Source organism: Otolemur garnettii, unplaced genomic scaffold (assembly GCF_000181295.1).
Source record: "Otolemur garnettii isolate 467f Iridium unplaced genomic scaffold, OtoGar3 scaffold00128, whole genome shotgun sequence".
Lineage (NCBI taxonomy): Eukaryota > Metazoa > Chordata > Mammalia > Primates > Galagidae > Otolemur > Otolemur garnettii.
This window is the reverse complement of record NW_003852523.1, coordinates 5,175,906-5,197,532: the sequence shown is the minus strand read 5'-3', so window position 1 is coordinate 5,197,532 and position 21,627 is coordinate 5,175,906. Positions and strand designations below refer to the sequence as shown.

The 21,627-nt window shown below is 52.7% G+C and overlaps 1 protein-coding gene across 1 annotated transcript in view; it reads right to left on the bottom strand.

Annotated features, from left to right (window-relative positions):
• Positions 1–1,431: 1,431 nt before the first annotated feature.
• The window catches only part of PCBP3 (poly(rC) binding protein 3), a 67,832-nt gene continuing 47,636 nt past the window's right edge, over positions 1,432–21,627 (bottom strand). The window contains exons 8-14 of the mRNA XM_023518115.1: positions 20,997–21,071; positions 17,678–17,719; positions 6,850–6,928; positions 6,146–6,205; positions 3,931–3,983; positions 2,603–2,772; positions 1,432–1,468 (exon numbers count right to left, since the gene is read on the bottom strand). Coding sequence (XP_023373883.1) covers positions 1,432–1,468; positions 2,603–2,772; positions 3,931–3,983; positions 6,146–6,205; positions 6,850–6,928; positions 17,678–17,719; positions 20,997–21,071 — 516 coding nt within the window. The remainder of the gene's footprint in view (positions 1,469–2,602; positions 2,773–3,930; positions 3,984–6,145; positions 6,206–6,849; positions 6,929–17,677; positions 17,720–20,996; positions 21,072–21,627) is intronic.

The following is a 21,627-nucleotide window of genomic DNA, read 5'->3' as shown; positions in this document are numbered from 1 at the left end:
TTTGGACACCGTGCCTGGGACAGGCCATCCTGGGCCAGACTCAGGCTCCTGGGATGGCTGACTCCTCAGAGGCAACTCCAGAAGGAGGATCAGTGCAGTTGTCCCAGGGTTTGGGTCCTTGCGCACTACCCAGGCCCCTCCCTGCCCTGAGGGTCTCACAAACCCAAAGTTCCATGTGGGAAGATAGTACCCTGAGCCCACAGAGCTGGGGCAGCTGCCCCTTGGGTCCCACATGCCCAGCAATGCACAGGAGGTGCAGGTGCCTTCTGCATCTCACCCTTTCCTGAGGGCTGGTCCTCTGTCATCAATCACCTGAAGGGGAGGACCTGCTTTGGTGGGCGTAAGTTGTAGCCAGGGCTTCTGCCTGGAGCAGGGTACCATGGAGGCAGGCACAGGGGACGAGACCTACTTGTCACAAGGGGGCCAAATGGACAATCCCCTCAGCAGATGGGTGTGGACACTCTAGCAGCCAGGCCACGGTGCCCACGTAGCAGCAGAAGAGGCAAGTTCCACAAATCAGGGACTGGTACTTTGGTACCTAGGCAAGAAGTGTTTTCATCTTTGTCATTTTAAGTAGTTTTGCCAAAGTAAAAATAAAAAAAGCTTATGTAAGTTGGGAAAAGTAGGAATAGAATCTAGATTCATATGTCTAAGAACCCAAGCTCCCATGAACGGGAGGTAGGCCACAGCAAATGGTCTCCTGGTGGGCATGGGCCCACAGGGTTCTGAGTGCATTGGATAGGGGTCAGAGATGAGAGCCAGAGCCAGTGGGGGCCACGATGTTTATTGATCTCCGAGGGGCAAAGGGAGGTGCCCAGGCCCATGGCGCCTCCCAGCAGGTGATGACTCCGACAAGCCAGGGCCAGTGCCCTCCGACGCCCCCCTTCCATGCTGCCCTTGGTGTGCAGGACAGGCACCCTGATTCCAGCACAAGATCTAGGGTGGAAATGTGAGCCCAGATGCCACAGGCTCTGGGTGTGAATTGAGTCAGCAGACAGGCCAAGTGAGAGGAGGGTTTCAAGGCAGCTGGGCCTCTATGGCTGGGAGGGTGCACTGTGTGGGGTGTGCTGTCGGGGACGCCAAATCAACCCTAAAACAGACAGGTGCATGACACTAAGTAATGATACAGCTAACACATCACAGATGGGAACACCTGAGCGTGTAAGATGATGAACATGGCATGCCAGTGGTGAGGGGCTGAGCATGGGCCAGTATTTAAAGAGGAGCGTCGGACAGAGCCTGGGCGCGTGGAGACAGGCTGTTTTGCTGTGTGTGTATATCTACGGCACATATCCTTTCTGTTAAGAAAGAAAAACCTCTCTATTTATATCTGCAAGGAAGGGTAGGTGGTCTGTACAGAGTGTGAGCCGGGGCTGCAGGCTCGCGTGGGTGGTGATGTGGCTGTCACAGAGCAGAGGAGGGTAGACAGGATTAGAGCGCACCCATCCCGGTGACCTCAGACGTCAGCCTGGAACAGAAAAGGCACAGAGAGGAGATGGTGACAATGACCTTGTAAGCAGATCAGAAGTGAGACGGGGGCTCTGTGGCATCCTCACGACCTTGGTCGACCCATTCTCACTGCATGAATCATCCCAGGTCTCTCTCTAGTAGCCATGAGCTGAGTAGGACCTGTGCCCAAGGCACCCAGCAATCCCACCACCATGTTAGCTCTGTGAGCCAGCCCTGCATGGGGGTGTTGGAGCCCCCATGAGCCCCTGGGTCTGCCTGCGGGCCATCTGAGCCCCACCCCCTTATCTGAGAAAGGGCTTTGGTGGTCACAGGAATACGCTTGACATAGGTGAGAGCCCCTGACCCCAGTACAGTTCCTGTGGGCTGTTAGGATGCTGCAGGGTAGACGTGAAACAGGCCCTGCCTCCAGACTTTCCCTAGGCTGGCTCCTAGGCTGGCCTTACAGGCAGGGTGGTCACAGGTGTGGAGTGAGGGCCAGATTGGCTTTGGATCCTGTTAGGTGGGTAGCAGCGGAATCTTTATCTTCTCCATACAACCTCTCACCCAGTTTGACTGACTGTGGGAGGCTGCAGAGGGTTCCAGGACAGGGACAGGGGCAGTGCCCATGCAGAAGCTCCACCAGCCTCCTCCCACAAGCCAGCTTGGAGCTCTAATGGGAGGACAGCCTCAGGAAGTGTGGCCGTGAGCTGGTGGTGCCAGGTGCCGTGTCATGGTCTGTGTGGCAGTGTGGGCCAGTCACCTTGCCAGACATTCCCATTTGCCCAAATGACAAAAGGAAGGGAGGGGCCTGCAGACTTCTCCCCTGCCCCGTCCCTACACTGTTCTATGAGGATGAAGAACAAGGCCAAGCAGGCAAACACCAGAGCACCAGTCCTTCTAGACAGCTCTGAGCACAAATCCTCCTTCCACAATGTCCTGGGCCACATAGGCCACCTGCCTTCTGAGAATGCTCTGACTTCCTGCTCTTCACTGGAGATGAAGGGTAAGGGTAACAGGGTGGTGTGTCTATGTGGAGACTGTCCCTGATATCCTGTCAGGAGGGACAGGGGACCAGAGTGCAGCCCTGTTCCACCCCTTCAACTCCCTCAGTCCAGATGTGGTAGCAGCTGGTGAGTGGCTGTTGGCAGCTGACCTGGCGTTGATGAGATACTGGGCAAGGCTTATGTTGGCTGGGGTCCCTGTGATGGTGATCTGACGCTCCGATGACCCCTCGGTGGCATTGGCAATTTTGATCTGTGCTCCAGACATCTGTCGAATTTCATTGATTTTGGTCCCTTGGCGTCCAATTATGCAGCCTATTAGCTAAAAAAAGAGAAAAGAGTGGAGGGCATTTCTTAGAGAAGAGCCCAAGACAGCCCCAGGCAGAGGTGATCCCTTGCCTGGGAGGAGGGTTCCGCTGCTGCTCTTCAAGCTGGCCCAACCTCAGAAATGCTCAGGGAGCCAGAGGCTAGATGACAAAGCCACTTGTGCATGAGTCTCCTGAGTGGCTACGGACAGATGTGGGGCTCTGCCTGAAAAGTGACCCTACAGGAGCAGCCTAAAGCACTCATGACCACCAGACAGTTCTACGGGTGGGTCAGAATGCTAGCAGAGGGCCTCATGGTGCTCTCCTCTGGGACTCCTGCCTCACTGTCCATGCTCCACAGTCAGGACAGGTGATGTCCCTCCACCCCAACTCTGTGCTTCTGGCTTCCATGAAGGGAAGAGGCAGGGCTTGGTTTTCCTGCCCGTCATGTTGTAGAGGCAGAGCAGTGAAGGTTCCTGAAGTCCACAGCTCTAGGGCAGAAGAGGCCCCTGGACATTTGACTTGGTAGAAAGGCAGCCATCTTCACAACCCATACAAGGACTCTTCCTGCTGCCCCGGCAACTGCCCACACATGGCCCATGCCCTCCCTGGTCTCTCAGCTTAGGGCAGTCCAAGGATACAGAGTCTCCCCTCCCCACCAGACCCATTGTTAAGCGGAGCTCGTAAGGCCACATCCTCAGGTGTGCTAGATACAGGAACCCAGACAAACCTGTGACATGCAACCAACTTTAGGTCTGTTGGAGACAACTCAGGGACACTCCCAAGCCTCCAAAGGGGCCAGGGCCCATGAAGCTGGTACCAAGGCTGGGTCCACCCCAGAGTGCTCCTGGCCACCCTGTTCTTCAAGGTTTGACCCTGAATGGGGCACAGCCTTCACAGCAACACAGGTTCCCAACTCTCAACTGACTTCTGCGGAAACACTGAAGTCCCTGTTGGCCCCTTTCTTATTTAGCGTCTTAGAGACGTAAAATCATGTGCCATTTATGAGCATTAAACCCACTTAAATGGGAAAGGAGAGAGGAAAGAGATGACATGGTGGGGCTGGGGTGGTTGAGGGCATCACCAAGCAGGGCCCACTGCCTGAGAGGCAGAGCTGACTACTACCTGAGCCAGGCAGTTCTGTGCACAGACAGGAGGGTGCAGGGTATACTCACATCATTGGGAATGGTGAGCTCATGAGTGCTGGCCGGGGGGCTGGCATCCAGACCTGGGCACACCAAGGGGACATGATTAGGCTGGCAGGAAGGCTGCTCACAGTCATACCCCAGCACTTGGCTGACACTCCACTGGGCTGGGTGAGGCAGGGTTGGAGGGCTGGCCTGAGGTCAAGGGTCAGCACAGCCCTCAATCCTATGACTTTTCAGGTCAAATTGCAACCTAGCCTCCTGTGTCCCAGCATCTCTCAAGAGAAGAAAAAGGAAACCCAAGCAGAATGACATTCCATTTTCTTGTCTGAACACATCATGGGCTCGCTTCTGCTGTGATTGTGTGATCTCTCATAATACTCAGCTCAGATACTTCAGCCAACCTGGGCTGAGGGACAGGCTTCCACAGGGTGCTGGAGGCACAGGTACCTGGTCACACTGACCCTGAATGCCCATCACCCTGGGTTCTCAGAGCCCAGATTAGAGCATGGAGACCTCACAGCTTCACCAGAGTCAAAACTGAACTGCTAGACAGAAGCCTGACACCACCTCCCACGCGGCTCGCTCTTGTGCTGAGCAGCAACGACGAGCCCAGCTCAGGTAGCGGAGTCTCCTCAGAGCTGGGCTATAAGGTCTGCTCTTGCTGCAGGAAGAGTGACTGTGAAGCCCACCTCAGCCTCTGCTCTCCTGTTGCCCCCTCCTGCTCTGACTCAGACTTCTATTTCCTCAGCATGAGGCTATAGCTCCGGCCCTGCTTGCCTCTCGGGCCCCTCACAGGGGGGCCTCACAGGATCCCCTCACAGGATCTGAAGCTTAGCCCAGATCCTGGAGCCCAAGCCTTATCATGTGGCCCAGGCCCCCAAACGTGCCACAGATGCTCCCATGCCCCAGGGAGCTGCCATGCCCATGTCCAGCAGCCCTGGCCCTGGCTGGCGCCCTGCACCTCTGCACCCACCCTGGCTCTCCCCAGGTCTGGCCTCTTCCTCCTTGACCTTGTCACCCCACACCAGATGCTTCTGGGGAGGGGCCCTGGGGGGGCATGAGCCTGAGGGCTTTCAGCACAGTGGGTGCAGCTGGCATGTGCCAAATGAACCAATCACCTTATACGGTCTGTTGTTTTCCTTTTGCATATTGCAGCCTAGAGTTTCTGTTCTTCATCTTCATCTAGTCAGGATGTTTTCAATACAAGTTATTTGGTGATTCAACTACCCATACATAACCCGTAAGTGGTAACAATTAAAATATCATTTAAGAGATTTCCTTGGTGCTACCTAATTGTGGACAGGGATTCCTCAGCAACGTGGAGCTTGGGATGAACAGAGGAGTGAGCCACCAGGATGGACCTGGGATTCTCTGACTGAGGAGGGGAGAGTGTTAGAATTCTATAAAGAGGATGCTAAAATCAAATGAATGACTAGAAGATGTGTATTTAAAGCGTGTGTGTGTCAGGACAACAGGCTGCATGGAGAGCATTTTCTTGTGACTGTGATGATGTTCCAGGCTCTGGGAGACAGACAGTGCTGCCCTGACCTGAACCATGTATGCCGTGGGGAGTCTTGCAGCCACCAGCCTTAGGACTGCCATAATTGAACACTTCTCACCATGCACTCCCTAGTTTTGCCCTCCCCAGTTTCACCCTCCTGTGGCCAGCCTGTATGCACAGTAGGTTCCCAGGCCTTGGAGAGGGCAGGATAGTCACAGAGCAAAGCTCTGGCAACCAGGAGGCCCAGGGGGTGCAGAGTGTGCACGGTGTCTTAAGGGACCCAGGGACCCACCAGGCCCCAGTTTCTCCATCTCAATGCCTGTTCCTAGACAGATGACCACATCTGTTTCACACTCTCAGAAACTCTATAGGCCGATAGGTCACCCTGCGCCACCCAAGAACAAAGATTTTAGTGGAAATCAGGAGGGGTGCAGACAGCACAATGCCCACCAGCCTCTCTCCTTATGGGTTTGCTTGTGTTTCCTATGAAATGTGTTTTTAAAATGCACAGGCCATGGTGAATTCTCTACCACAAGTTCCTAGAGGCTCCAGGCACAGCCTGACTGGGCCCTGACATGTCTCTCACATCTCCCAATCCCAATCAACAAAGCAGCCTCAGTGTCCCTCAGCCAAGGCTGGCCCCAGGCCCTAGCCATGGGAAGCTGCTGACCGCACGCAGATATCGGGCAGGACTGCAGAGTGGGCAGTGCCTGCGTCCCCCCTCAGTATGGCTCAGTTTACCTGATGACTGGCCCATCAGATTTTGAGCTTCTTCGGAGGAGTGTAAAGGCAGCTTTTCTCCTGGAGAGCAAAGAAGAGACAGGTTTAATGTTTTGCCCTCAAGGAGATAAGCATGGTCCCTTCAACTAGGGAAGCTCAAAATATGACTGGCGCAGGCCCCACTAGTGCTCATCCGGTGGGCCCTCTCAGCCACGGCCATAGGCGCAGCTCTGCCTCTGCCTCTCTGGGAAGGGACACCAGCTGCCCTGCACTGCGGGCTCAGCCATGCTTGGCAACTCTGCCTGCCCCACCGCAGCACCCAGGCTGGTGGGGGTCCTGGTGGGTGCCCCCATGCCGTGCAGGTCTGCTCATCTGCATACATCCTCCTGGAAGGAGGATACTCCAGGGCTGGGCAGAGGGGTGCGGCCAGCAGGAAGGCCTCCAGGATGGCCTGTAGGCAGTGCAGGGCACTGCCTGGCCAGCAGACCCTCCAAGGGGGCAGATGTCTTTTCAGAAGTAAGGACACAGCAGGGCCAGCTGTAAGGTTTGCCAGCCGACAGTGGGAGACAGCTGACTTCCCGCCCGGCCCCGGGCCTGTGCAACCCGCTACAGATGGTCTCTGCCCCAGCGGCATGGTGGCTTCAGCTGGACCTGCTCTACACTGAGGTAACTGTTCAGAGAAAGCCCCCAGGTGAGAAGAGGTCAGAAAAGGGCTGGGTACGTACCGGGGAAAGCGGGGTTGGCCTGTCCGAGGGGAGGAAAGGGGGTTTGCTGCATGGCCAGCTGGTGGAGCTTGGTCAACTGCTGGGGTAGGAGGGACACGAGAGCTAAGAAGGTTATTGTCATCGAGTACAAGTCACACCAAATCAAACGGCAGTAACAAGACTTTGCACAGAAAGAGGCCATGCGGACACATGGCAGACGCGGCAGACGCAAGGACTTGGCCTGGGAGAAGCCAATGGGGCCCAGCGTGTCGGCCGCAGGCAGTGTGCGGGCAGCACTGGAGCCACCGTGCTCCCTCCCTGGCTCCCTGGCAGCCTTGCCTAGACCAGCCAGGCCTCCCTCAGTAGGCCAGTGTATGGACAGATGCTGGCCAAGGCCAGAGGCTCTGAGGCCTCTGAGCCACACAGCAAGGCGACTGGGTTTCCAAAAGACTTAAAGTCCACTGGCTACTCATGAACCATGTGATGCAACTGTGGAGTCCACAGTGGATCCACAGTGCCGTGAAGCCTGGTCTACTCCAGCCCTGCGCTAGGCACACCCTACCCTCTACTAAGGGCTGGGGTTTACCTGGGGGACCTGGGACACCTGGGACCCACACATCTGCCCTGCAGCCACCTTCTGGGAGCAGCCTGTCTCCCCCAGGAACATAGACCATTAGTTCCAGGAGGCCACAGGGCACCGAGGGGTGTGCTCCATTCCATCTCCCCACCCATAGCCACATGCTTTCCCAGGGAGGATTTGAAGTAGTTTCTTTACTTATTTTTTCTTAGCCCCATTTCCTAAGTACAAAACTAAAAACAGCAAAAGATAAAGGTAAATGTGGTGAGACAAGGCCATGTTTGGGGAGTAAATGAGACTGAGTGGAACCTTTCATATCCTAGGGAGTCTGAGGTTGCGTCCCTGAAGGCATCGTGGGCCTGGTGCCAAGTTTCAGGTTGGAGACGGTGTTATGGAGCTTGGGATGCCCCAGGCCAAGAGGCCACACGTGTGGGGAGACGCATCTCTGTGTAATGGCTTACACCACTGTGCTGGTCCTGGACTGGCAGCTCTCCAAGACAGGCGGGTGACAGGATGGGTCACTGGGAAGCTGCCTCTCTAGTAAAGGGCCAGCTGCTAAGCGTCTGACCAGACACCACTACGCTGGTCCCTGTGGCTGTGCCATGGCAGTGCCTCAGGGGTCTGCGTGTGGCCTTCCAGGAGCAGAGCATCCTCCCCTGAGTTTAGCCCAAAGCTGAGACAAGCCCTCCCCTGACACCCTGAAGTTCTCACAGCTGGGGGTGGGGGCAGCCTGGTCTCATCTAGCTTCCCCAGGTGGATCATGGCACGAGGGCACTGTGAACCCATGGCAAGCCTGTGGCTCCAGTCAGGCCTAGGAGATAGAACCTTTGGCAGGTGAGCTGATGATATCTTGGGGTTTGTTTTGCAGTCTAAGCTGAAAAACAAGGCCTGACTGGCCTGGCTCCCGGACCACCTGCCCTCCAGGGCATCTGCTGCACACTGACACTGGGACCCGGCCCAACAGCAGGACAAGTGGAGGGCAGAAGCAAAGAGAGCAGCTGCCACTGCCAGCTTATAGGTAGCCACCCTGTCCCACCCTCTCTCACCTTTTTGGCTGTCCTCTGACCTGAGGCTCTTTGGCTGGGCCTGCTTGGGGAGTACTTGGCTGCAGCTGTCCTAGCCAGGAGGCACAGGAGCTCCAGTCAGGGGACACGGTGATGTGGGGTCAGATTCTGCTCTGTGAGTGCCTTGAGAGGTGGCAACAGTCAAGGCTGCAGCAGGGCCAGGGGCCTATGACCCTATGGCCCTTGCCTCACAAAGTGCCAGCTGCCACCCCAAGTAGACAACACCAGCTCCTGAATGGGTAGCACCTGTCAGACTGAATCCTCATGTGGTCATGGGTGTGTCTGAGTGGACAGCACTGAAGCCCCAACAAAGGTGTCAGATGTGCCCACCCAGAAGCATCCCCAGGATTACCAGATGTAGCCACAGGGCCAGCTATGGTCTCTGAGGGAGATCCAGGACCCTGAGGAGGAGCAGGCAGAAGAGACACACTCAGGAGCCTGGGAAGGCTCCTGCCGCCCTCAGGGGATCCCCACAACTGCCTGGGAGCTACCCCTTGACAGTGCTGTCTGTGAGGGAGATGGGCATATGGCACAAATCACCCCAAGTTGCCTGAGGGGTGTCTCATGGGGTGGGTGCCAAACTCGCCCCCCTAGGGAAGCATCTATAGGAAAGCTGGCTACAAACTCCCAGGATGGAGTAAGGGCCCTCAACGGAGGACCCTGTGAGGCCCGGCTGAAGTGGAGGGTCTCAGCCGGGGGGCGGGGGGCAGCAGGAGGGGGAGCCTGGCAGGGAGCCTGGGGAGGTCTGTGTGGCCCGTGAGTCCTAATGACTGCTTCCTTTGCTTGTGCCCGCTACTTGTCCTGCTGTTGGGCCGGGTGCCAGGCAGGTGCTCACAGGTCCACTGCCTAGGCTGGCCGTGTGGCCCATGAGGACAGAGGACAGGGCCCTGCCTGGTCTGTCCCTGCAGTCCCCCTGAGCTTTGCTCTGGTCAGGACTGGGGATAGGACTGGGTCCTGTCCAGGTCTCAGAGGCTGGGACCTGGCTGGAGTCAGCTCTGAGCATGACCCTTGTGTCGAGACAGGAGGATCTGGTCTCTCTAGGCCTTGGTCCCTCAATCTATATCCACATGACTGAGAGGCACATTATGACATGGCTGGTTGAACTTTGTACGCTCAAGGGTGGTTGTGTCCAGCTCCCACGTGCTCTAAGAGCCAGACTTGGGCCCCTCTCCCACTCCCAGTGGCGGCGGTGCAGGTGAAACCCTGACTGGTGAGGCTGGCACCACACACAGAACTCATGGTCAGAAGATCAGAGATTTTGTGACTCTAACCCTCCTACCTCAGCATAGTCCCTGCTCCTCACCAAGGAGGGGCCACATCATCAAATAAATCCCTCCTCTCCCTACCACCAAGCTGGTGACAGCAGGAAGGCTGCACCAGCCAGCAGGGCCTACCAGCGGGTGGGTGAGCAAGGGTCCCATGTCATCTCCATCTGGGTTCCACCTGTATTTGGTCAGGCCACTGTGCTCTTAGGGATAAATGTTAAGGGGCCCTCTACTTTCTGATATTTAAAGAAATTAGACTTTTGGTTCTCAAGGGTGTCTCCAAATCACTGAGGGGAGATGGAGGAGGGAGGCATCACATCATAGATCTTTCTCTGTGATTTGTCTTTTTTACTTAACATTGTGTCTGAATACAGGACAAACACTAATACTGTAAGTGCTGATGAGTCCACCCTTCACTGAATTAGGACAGGGTGAGTGCTGTGCAGCCACCACTCTGCTCAATGAATAAGCTGCCAGGTGGTATCAAGCATATTCATATTTCCTCTCTCAGAAAAATGCATTTCTGTCTTTTGCCCATTTTTCTCCATGGGGTGATTTTTACTGATTTCACAAATCCTGGAGCATCTCAGAATTAATCTGTCTCAGTTATGCATGCTATACACATCTATTCCCCACTCCCCTTAAGGTTTTTGTAGAGAAATAGAATGCCAAATTTTAATGTAATCAAATTCATCAATATTTTCCTTTATGGCCTGTGCTTATGGTTTTGTTTTTTGCAGTTTTTGGCTGGGGCTGGGTTTGAACCCATCACCTCCAGTATATGGGGGCTGGTGCCCTACTCCTTTGAGCCACAGGTGCTGCCCTTGTGCTTATGTTTTAATAACTTTCTTTGAGCTGAGGACAAAAGGACATCCTCCTATATTTTCTTCTAAAAGTGTAAACTTTTTCTCTCTCGTGTTGAAGTTCTTGATATATAAGAAATGTTTATTGTTTATGACTTTCAGGAATGATCCATTTCCCTGTATGTGTGACTGTACCTGTTCTCTCCTGGGACCCCATGAGGCTGTCCAGGCTGGGTCTCCTCGTGTGGGTTGATCCCAGTGTCTTGCCTCTCCTCAGAGCTCTAACTAGAGCTATGTCTTTTTATCTACTAGGACAGACTACCCTATCGCATCTTCTCTTCATGAATGTCTTAACTCTTGGCTTATGCTCTTCCATTAAAATGTAAAATAGCATTTTAAGATCCTCAAAAAATCTGCTGGAATATTGACTAGAATTGTAATATATTTGTATATCAATTTGGAAAGGACTGACATCTTTAGGAAGCCTAGTGTTTTTATCCATGAATATGATATCTCTTCATTTATTTTGGTCTTTTGGTCTTCCTTACCTTTCAATAAAGGAAACTTTTTCAAAAAGTCATCTTTTCACTATTAATTTTTCATTATAGTTGATCATACAGGGATATATTCTGAGATGTCACCATTAGGCTATTTTGCTGTTGTGCAAACATCATGGGCATGTACTCTGCACCCAGGGTGGACAGTACCCTGTTGCCCTGCTGTGCTGAACACTGTAGGTTGCTGTAAAACAGTGGCGAATGTCTGTGTATCTAAATACATCTGAACAGAAAAGCACAGCACAAATGCGAATGAAAGATAGGACCCGGTGTACCTGTACAGGGCACTTACCACATGAACGGGGCTTGCAGGGCTGGAAGGGTGAGGGGTGAGTGTATGTGAGGGCCTGGACATCCCTGAGCATGGTTGCAGACTCTATAAACACTGTGCTGTTAGGCTATGCTAAGTTTATTTAAAAATATTTTTACTTCCTCAATAATAAATTAACCATAGCTTATAAATTTACTTATAAAGTTTTAAACTATTTCTTAAACTTTTTTACTCTTTTGTAATAGAACTTAGCTTAAATAACACAAATACATGGTACATCTGTACAAATAAATTTTCTTTATATCCTTATTCTATAGGTTTTTTCTATTTTAAACATTATTTTATAACTTTTTGTTAAAACTAAGACACAAACACATGGCAGACTAGGCCTACAAAGGGTCAGGATTATCAATATCTCTGTGTTCACCTCCATATCCCTTCCCCCTGGAAGGTCTCCAGGGCAGTAACAGACATGGGGCTGTCACCTCCTATGAAGGATCTACCTAAGGCTGCTTTACAGTTAACTTTTTTTTTCCAAGTAGAAGTACACTCTAAAATAATGATAAAAAGTGCAGTAAATACATAAACCAGTAACATAATTGTTTATTACCATTATCAAGTATTGTGCACTATGCATAATTACATTAGGATGTCTGTAAGCTGGCCACCCAAGAGACTGTAATATGCTGGTCCATGTACAGAGGTGGTCACCATAGGACCTAGGCCTGCTATACTGATATGCACATGTGGTGCACATCCAGTCTATGAACATTAGGTCAACCTTTGGAGGTGGTCAGCTTTTCTACAGTACGTGTGCTATAATTTTATACCACAATCACACCACGTTTATACTGTGTTCTGTCCTCTTATTTTCTAACTGTCTTACTTTTTGAGGGTTTCTTTTCTTTTCCCCCACTCCTTCCTCCTGCCAGATTGCATAACAATCCCCCTCCCTGACTTCCCTAGTCCTGCTGTAGGGCTGTGACTGCGCTCTGTGTGTGGGCGGGCACTGGATCTTAACACAGGCGCTGGCCGCGAAGTCCCTCTCCCATTGCAGTCTGAGTGTGCGGCTTTTTCATGCTTAGCGCCGCTGCACCAACCCCCCAGAGTAGGCAGTGCCCTCATGGGCTCACACAGGATGCTGGACCCTCACTGCTCACCTTCCTCCTCAGGTTTCTGGCCTTCTTCTGGCTCACGCTCCTTCTTCCCAAAGGGCACCAACTACAAGGTCGTTTACTGTGGACTCTTGGTCATGGCCGTCTGAAACGGCCACATGCCAGCCTGTGGAATACCCCCTCCTGAAACAGGGAGTCTGTGCTGACACCTGTTTCTTTATTGAGCCACCATCTTCGGCTTCCTCTGTCATGGCTGAGGCATCACCCAGACTTCTCACTGCTGCTCCTCTGCACCACCCTCACCCTCTCTCCTCAGGTTCGAGATTTGATTCCAGACTTTGTGGTTATGTATTTCTATTATGATATGTCTAAGATGGAGTTCTTCTGGTTTATCAACTGGTTGGGCTTTGTGGGGATTTCTGCATGTAAGGACTGGTTTTTCCTACTAACTTTGGAAAACTCTTTGGGTGCTCCCCTCAGTTTCCCTTTCTGCCCTGCACTCTGCTTCTGGGCTCCAGCTGCACGTGTGCTGCCCCCCGCGGTGCTCCCAGGCTTTCACATACAAGCTGGTCAATAAGGGAGCCTGACAATGCAGAGTTCGATTCCAAGCAGGGGTAGGCTGAAGGGCAGAGGCTGAGAGCCGTAAGGTGCCTCCCAGCGTGCCTGCCCCCAGAGGTGAGGGGTACAGAGAAAACAAAGGTTTACCCCAATCCTGCAGGAAGGGTGAGAAGGGTGGTGGACCATGGTGAGATGGCACAGCCCTCAGGAAGATCAAGGCTTCAGCAGCAGAGGTGAGGCCTTCTGCAGGTGCCGGAGGGTTGCAGTGCTGGCTGCTCTTCCCATGTTTTCATGCCAAAGGGGTAGGCCCCTTGCCCACCTCCCCAAAGTGTTCTGCAGGGAGACCGCGAAAAGAAGAGAGGCACTCTACCACAATCTGCCCAAACCTCTGCAAATGCCAAGAGATTATGAAAGGCTGCACTCGTTCCTCATGGGTCCAACAGAGAAAAGTGCAACAGGGTTCCTGTGGTCGCATGACAGGAATGAAGGGACACTTTCAGTATGATTTCTGTTGCTATAGCACACATTTCTACAATTTCCCCATGATTTATTCCCTGAAGACTGATCTTCTTAGCAGACATTGGTGCCTGTTTCATGCTGTCTGGGGCCAGGCTACATAGGGGGGCAGGTTCATTGTCCCCCAGGCCCTCCATGTTGGCCATGTTGGCCAGGTGCTGGCTGCTCAAAGCTCTATCTCCTGTGGGCAAGGTGGGGCTGCTGGTCCCGAGAGCTGCTGTGCAGGGCTAATCAGGGCTCCAGTGAGACAGCACAGGTACAAATCTGGCCAGCACCGAGATGTCTTTGTTTTTTCTTTCTTTCAGTATCTCCTGTAAATGGTGGTGTGTCATATAAGGGAGAGGCAATTTGAAGACTAGAAATAAAGATTCATTTACTGTTGAAGTCCGTTAATTTCTTCTAAGCGAAAAACAATTTTGTTCTGGTGTACACACAATGGTAACTGAAGTGACAGCAAAGCTGGGAGAGAGCACCAAGCTGTCCACAGGCCTCACCTGCTCCCTTGCTGCCCATCCTGCCGTTTGGTGTTGTTCTGCCCTCTCATTTCCAAGACCACACTAGACCTGACAGCACAAGGGTGTGTGGACAATCTCCAAGGCTGACAAGTATCTGTCTGGTGAGCTTGACCAGACTGGACTGAAGGTATCCTCAAAATGTCCATTTTATTCCAACAAAGTGCTTTCTACTGCTTAGTGGGGTTTTGCGCCTCTTCAGAACACCTGGGCTTCAAGGGCACAGCAGCTCCTGGGAGGCTGTGGGCAGAGTGAGGCCAGCATGGGGACAGTAATGATGAAGCTCTAATGAGGGTGAACTAAAAAATCCTTTAAAATTGGGCACAGAAAAATATGCATACTTTAGTTTTAGATAAAGAAATACTTAGATATAAGGAATATATTTTCTTATCATGTACGGTTCTGATTTATGAGCCCAGCCCTGCAGGGTGTCATACTGCTGAGAGCCAGCGGTAGGGTGTACATCAGCCCCTTTGTCCAAAGTGAACTTTTATTCAATTATACTATAAAGCAAAACAATATTTTTAATAGTTACTATATTTGTATTCTAAGAAATTGAAGCTTTAAAAATTCCTAGTAATTACTAAGCTCAGATAGAAACTGCCTTCTGGGCCATCATCACTGAATGTCTCTGACAATGATTTTATTTTTGTTTTTAATGGACTGGCTAAGTCTTCGATTTTGTGTGCCTGCTAGAAAGGCCTGCGGAAGCCTCCATGGTCCTGCTGGTGACACAGCACAGCACTGACAGAGAACAGTGTCCTCCACAGAAAGCCACATTCACAGAACCACCAGGTGGCCAGTCCATCCCTGCTGCCGTTGACACAGGCCTTAGGAGAGGTGATATGTAAGAGCATAGATTTACTGCTCACCATTATGGAGCCTGGAAGTCCAGGATCAGAGTGCTGGTGGTTTTGTTCCTGGGGAGAGCCTTGTCCTTGTTTCCAAGATGGCAATGTGAGTGCCGTGTCCTTACATGATAGATAGGTGGGGGCGGGTGGCCATGAAGCCCCTTCTGTGAGGGCACTACTCCCACTCAGGGCTTGAGCACCCCCATGAGCCCCATGTTCTAACACCATCATTCCAGCATATGAATTTGGGAGAGAAACAAACATTCTAAATATTTTAAATCTACACCATATGCAATGAGGTAAACAAAACAGTTATACATTAGTTTAAACTACTCTGAGACAAATGACCTATAAAACCACCCACTCATAAAGATACTGAGAAAGTTACATGGGAAAGAGAAAAATAATCAATTAATATAAAAAATCAATCAGCCAAACCAATCACAACCTCTCACTCTCACACTCCTGTATACCCCCAGCCATGCAGAGTCCAGGCCACAAACGTGTCTGCAAACTCCAGTGTCTGCCTTGCAAAGGGCTGGGTGGGAGCTGTAGGCTCCTTAGCCCCAGAACCACAGGAAACCCACTGGCGTTCACTACAGCATCCCTGCAGCTCTCAACACCCAGCTTTAGAATACCAAATGGGCCAGAACAAAGAAACACCCACAAACAGCCCACTACGAGGATGCCAGACACTGCTTTTGCTTCAAGTTCTAGAGCTTTACAGAGCCCGAATGAGCAGCTCTCAATCTTGCTTCTGTGCAGGCACAAGTATTCCTGATGCGCACAGCCACCTCACACCCCGAGTCACATGAAGACGGGCTACCCAGGAACTGGACCCCTGACCTTGCCCGGCTTCTGTGCTGACTTTCTTTCATTCAGGACATTCTGGTAGGAGGCATCATGCCCAGCCACCCACAGTGACCCGCTAAGTGCATGCAACTACATGCAAGTCCTGTGTCTGTGTCACACTGTCCCTAAGTATGAGACAGAAACCCTAACAGCACGTTCTGGTCAAGAGGGAAGAGTGGTGTGAGGTGGCCATGGCCTGGGCCACCTTATGGGAACAGGTACATATGTCCACAGTTGATGACCTGAGGACAAGATGTTGTGGGTTTAGATGAAAATTACCAAGGCCTCTCTGGAGGAAGCCAAGGAAGGACTTTCCATGTTTCCCTTTTTTTTGGAGACAGAGTCTCACTCTGTTACCCTGCCACCCAATGCCATCATAGCTCACTGCAAACTCTGGGGCTCAAGTGATCCTCTTGCCTCTGTCTCCTGAGTAGCTGGGATTACATGTGCTTGCCACCACACTCAGATAGTTTTTCTATTTTTAGTAGATATGTGATCTCACTCTTGCTCAAACTGGTCTTGAACTCTTGAGCTCAAGTGATCCTCCTGCCTAAGCTTCCCAGAGTGCTGGGATTATAGGTGTGAACCACTGTGCCCAGCCTAGACATTTCCCTATCATTTGATTTGTGTTTTTTGAGAATTTTTTTAAAAAGGAAAAAAAACATTGGTATTTGTTTTATGCTCGATAGTAATTTTCCTGTAGTGATGGTGAATTGAATCTCTATATTTCAAATACCTATTTAATGTTCATTAATTCTTAGAACCCTCTCCCTGACCTGTCTTTACATCCTACTCAGATGATGCCTCTTCCCTCTCCACCAAAAGCATAAGTGTTTGTAGAAACTTGCTCTGTCAGGCTGGCTGGCAGCCTCCTTCCTGTCTGGACAGAGGTGCTTTTCCCGGCCCAGAGAGCAGCATGGCACAGAAAGCCATTATGCGGAGCAGCCGCTGAGCTGGGCGAACATTTGAAATGGTTTAAGAACAGCAGCTCTCAGGACCCACCCATGCCTGCTCTTCTGCAGCAGCACACCACTTCTCCCGTCTTTGCTCCTCATACTTGCCCCCTCCTGTCTTCTCAGCACTGACCAGTACAGATCCTGTCACCCAGAGGGCCCACCACCCTCTTTGGAAAAGTCCCCTGGCCTGCAGGCTGCTGCCTGTTTTCTCTGGCCCCTTGGCTCAGAGCCTGAGGCTCTGGGTCTCCATGAGAAGGTGGTTGAGGACTTCTGTCCCTGCACTTGTTACAGGGTGTGCTGCCCTCCTGACCAAGGGTGTCCAGATGGCGGCACTGGCCCCAAGTATGTGTCTGCGGCACATCCAGCTCCCAGAGGCGCAACTGGGAGCCCAGGACACCAGCGGCCCTTGAGGTGCCTCACTAGCTTTAGGGTGGAAATGAAACCTATTCCATGTACTCTCAACACCAGAATCTCTGGGCACAGGGATCCTATGTTTCAACTGGGCTCTGGGAGGGGAGAGTATAGCTTCCCCAGGCACTAAAAGATCCTTCCAAAGGTATCACTGAAGACATTCTGATGCTGTCATCCAGCTTCTCAGGGGCACACAAGCACCATGCCAGCCCCTGCCCACGAAGGGTAGCCGTGCCCCTTGGCACAGAGCAGGGGCTGCTCTACAGTTACTGCGTGGGCCCCATGTGGGAGGAAAACCCTGGACTGCAGCAAATAATAGGACAATTTGACATCAGGCCAAGTCCTCAACACAAGCAGAATTAGTGCTAAGAGGTTAAAAGGTTATTCAAGGTCATGTGGATACGACAGAGGGCAGGAACACTGAGAAAACAGATTAATATTATTGTGTAATATTAATATTAGTAGCAATGAGCAGTGGCATGCAGGAAGGTGGACAGTGATGAGAAAGTGAGGGTGAGAAGGAAGCAAAGTTCACACTCACATCCGGGTGGGGGATGGCGTACTGTCCCTGGATTGTGTAGGCCTAGGGAGAGAGAGACACCAGTCAGCACCCGCCAGCCACCTCCTTGCATGACACCTGTCCCACCCGGGAAGCAGGGCCAGTCCTCTAGGGGTAGCTATGGAAAATAGGGCAGGCCCAGGCAGTGGGAGCAGGGGCTGACCCAGCCTTGACACTTCCAACCTCCCCCAACCCCAAATATCTTGAAAGAAAAACACCTAAGAATGACCTATCTGACTCCCAAGAGGTTTGCTAATTATTAAGCTTTTGGAAATTTAATCAACCACCTAGTAAATATTTGGGGGAGATATTTATCCCAAGAAGCTAAAACAAAAACAGAAAGCTTTAGAAGGCAACCAACACCCATTGTGTGCCAACTGAGCAGGGGATAGATCTAGATAAGTCTCAGGAGTGACCCAACTTGACACCCTTCATATCAAATCTTCAGTTAGTAGGTCCTGGGGATGGGATGGGAGGCAGCTGTTGTGACACAGGGCACACTCATGGCCCCCTGCCCAGGGCTTGGGTGAGATTTTGTTATTTCCTTTGCTTTCAAAGAGTGGCTCTGACCAGCTGCAGTGACTGTCTGACATGCAGCCTCTTCCCACCCTGCCTCCCTGCACACTGGGGAGAGGGGAACCCCAGCCTGCCTCAGTAGGGCCTATCACTGAGATGCTCTCAGTGACTCAAACTCACAGCCAAACCACAGTGAACCACACGGAGTCAAGGGAGAGTAAAGACCACAGACAAGCTGAAAGGACTCGGTAATATGGGCACTGCCACACCAGGCCTGGGGGTGGCACAGGTGTGGAGGGGTGTGGCCTCTCTGGCTATGGCCAGCCCCCACCACTTCCTGTGGGACACCAGGCACCTGCCATGTCCACACATGTTCCCCATGCAACTAGAGGGACACCCCAGGCATGGCCACGGGTTACCTCTGTAGAACTCAAATCCCCCCAACAGGTTTCGAATCTGCCAAGAGTTTTCATCATGACAGCTCAACCCTGGCAGTTGCTGGCCAATTGACCACCCAGCCCACTTTGAAAGAGGCTCGATCCTAGCAGAGGTGGCCCAGGCTGGGACAGCTCGACCATGTCACCAGAAGAAGTAAAAGAACCTTATCATATACAGCAGTGTTCCAGTGACAGGGAAACGTGACCTCACTGCCCACAGGGACAGTGTGGAAGGCCCTCTTCAGGGTCTCTGCTGTCACTGACAGGAACACATTCCAACACATCACCAAACACAAGAGGCCCTGAGACTCGGGCTATTCCTACAGAGCTGGGCACAGCTGTGATATTCAAGCTGAATTTGGGGCGTGAGAACTTCTGCGCTAGCTTGTCTGAGCCTCTCCTGGTCCTCTGTCCACTCCTTGGGGTACTGTCTTGCATCTGCCTGGTACCTCACGGCTCCTGCTGCCTGAGCCTGCAACCTCCCACTGTGCACTAGAGACTCTGTAGTGCCCAGAGCAACAGTGTCCCCTTATCCTGACTGCCCAGCTTGGCAGTGATGGCATGGACTGATTCTTGGCCACTATCCCTGTGGTCTGTGCTTTGTCCTGTTTAAGCATTGGTTCTGGGTCTGAGTCCCAGGCCCTCGAGGGCAGCTGCCTCAGGCCTCACTCACCCTACGTCAAGGGTCTTACTCTAGGGAACTTGTGCTCTGGGTCACCTGCAGAACAGAAGTGAGTCTTGGGTGCTGCTGGCCTCTATACACAACCCAGGCTAACCATTGGCCATGCCAGGCTGCCCATTGGCATTGGAGCTGGCCTCTAGAAAGGCTGACACCTTAACATCAGCCTGAGGACAAGCACCTTTGCATTGTGACCTTCAGCCGCCTTAACTGAGAGGCATGTGCTGCTGCCACTTTGTAGGTGGGGATATGAGCCCAGAGGGGCCAGCACGTTGGCCAAAGTCCTTCTTTCATGGCCCTGCCCCTTGAGCTAGACCTCTAACCATGACCCCTAACCATGTGGTTGGTTTGTATTAATACACCTTCCTTTTGAATAAATTTCCACATTTTACTGTAGATACCATCACACTTTGTTTGAACATTAAGACTACTAATGTGCTAACTAGCCATGAACTTGGGGGGAAGAATGGAGTGGAGTTCTGAACCAGGACTTCTCCAAGTCCCTGGGTCAGGGAGGCCAAGGGTCAGTTCCACTTGCCCTCAGGCTGGACATATGTAATTCTCTGGCTCTCTGGGCCACATTCTGACCTGTGATGTGGGATGAACCTGTCCCTGGTGGCTCTGAGAATGGGCTGTACACATGGGAACTCCTTGCCACAGTCAGGCAGGCCAGGGCGTGAGGCGGGCTGGAGAGATGGTGTGGCTGGAGAGGCAGACCAGGCCTGCTTTGACCTACAGCCATGTGGGTGTACATGTTCTACTCTATTCTAGTGCTGATCTGATAAGATTCCTTTACATTATGAAGGAAAACAAGAATAAGTTGTATTTGTCTTTTTTCTTTCTTTTTAAATGATAAAGTAAAACCTCAGGCCATTCTCCCCTGGCCAGGGTCACCCAAGTGGAAGTCTAAGTCTCAACTCTCCCTTGAACAAAGACACACATCAAGGCCGACTAGACACAGAGCTCTTCCAGATCACCCCCAGGTAATGATTTCAAAGTAGATGGGCCATGGGTCGCCACAGTGAACTGGGGGTGGGGGAAGTGGGAGCAGGGCTCTTGTGCCACCCCCAGGTGGCAGGCCTGCATCACCATCCTTGGCAGGGGAGGACAGAGGTGGGAGACTAAGAGTAGAAAGGACCAGATCTGCAGAGGGGGCTATGCCTGCCAGGCCCCTGCTTGCAGGGAGGGAGGTCCCAGCCACAGCAGGACAGATACCCACCAGCCAGGCTGCTCTTCCTTCTGGCCCACAGCTCTTCCCTCCTGAGGGTTCCCTAGAAATACACTGGGGTGTGGGAACCTGCCTTTCAGGGGAAAGTGGGGCCCTAGTTCTTACAGTCCTCACTGCCTTCAACATGGAAATGTCTGCCCTTTGACTATAAGCTTCCTAAAAACACTCAGGAACTAGGTACCCCCTGGCAGGCCCAGCTATGAACCTGGGCCTGGGTCCTTCCTGCTGGGCCAGTGTTCTTGGGGGAAGGCGAGCCCATGGGCCCTCTCTGTGGGCACCCTGCTGGGGGTCAGGTGTTATGGGCGAGCTCTGTGTCTAGCACGGGGTGGGAGACGTGCACGTGAGAAGGCGAGAAAACCTGAGTGCACTAACGGGCAGCGGCGGGTGCTGCAGTAAAAGGCTGAGGTTGGCAGTGGAGGCCGCGAGCGGGTCGGCTCTTACCTGACCACCTGCAAAAATGACAGGGGTGGAGGCGGGCTTTGGGCGGTAGGGAATGGTGGCACCTTTCGGTGGGGACTAGGAAAGGGACAGGAGAGGGAGAGAGAGCGTTAGAGCAGCTCCGCGTGCAGCGGGCAGGCCCTTCCCAGCCCCACCCCCCCGAACCCCAGAGGTGGCAGCCAGGCAGGGTAGGACCCCGTGTCTTTGCTGCCCATCCCCTCTAGATGGGTTCCTTTTCACCAAGCCCCATGCTCTGGCTTGCCAGACCCTGGCCAACCCCTCCTGTGAGTGACCACCTGCCCAAAACATGCCCCTGGGCTGACCCTGGCATGGAGGCTCCAGGCAATGTGGGGACCTGGGGGATCAGTCATGCAAGGGAGGCCAGCCTGGGGAGTAAGGCACCTCCACACAGGCCCGAACCAGCCCCTCTTCCACAGCCCCTTCTTCTCTGCTCAGCCAATGCCAGGATGCCCCTGATCCCTGCAAGGCCAGGCCACCCCCACTCTGCAGGCAGGACAGTCCCGCAGAAAACCACAAGTCCCTTGGAAAGAGTTAGGCCTTGCCCCCAAGACCAGGTTCATACCCAGTGCCCCAGGGGCTGGGCTTGGTCTGCTGCCGAGTCAGCAGACAGCAC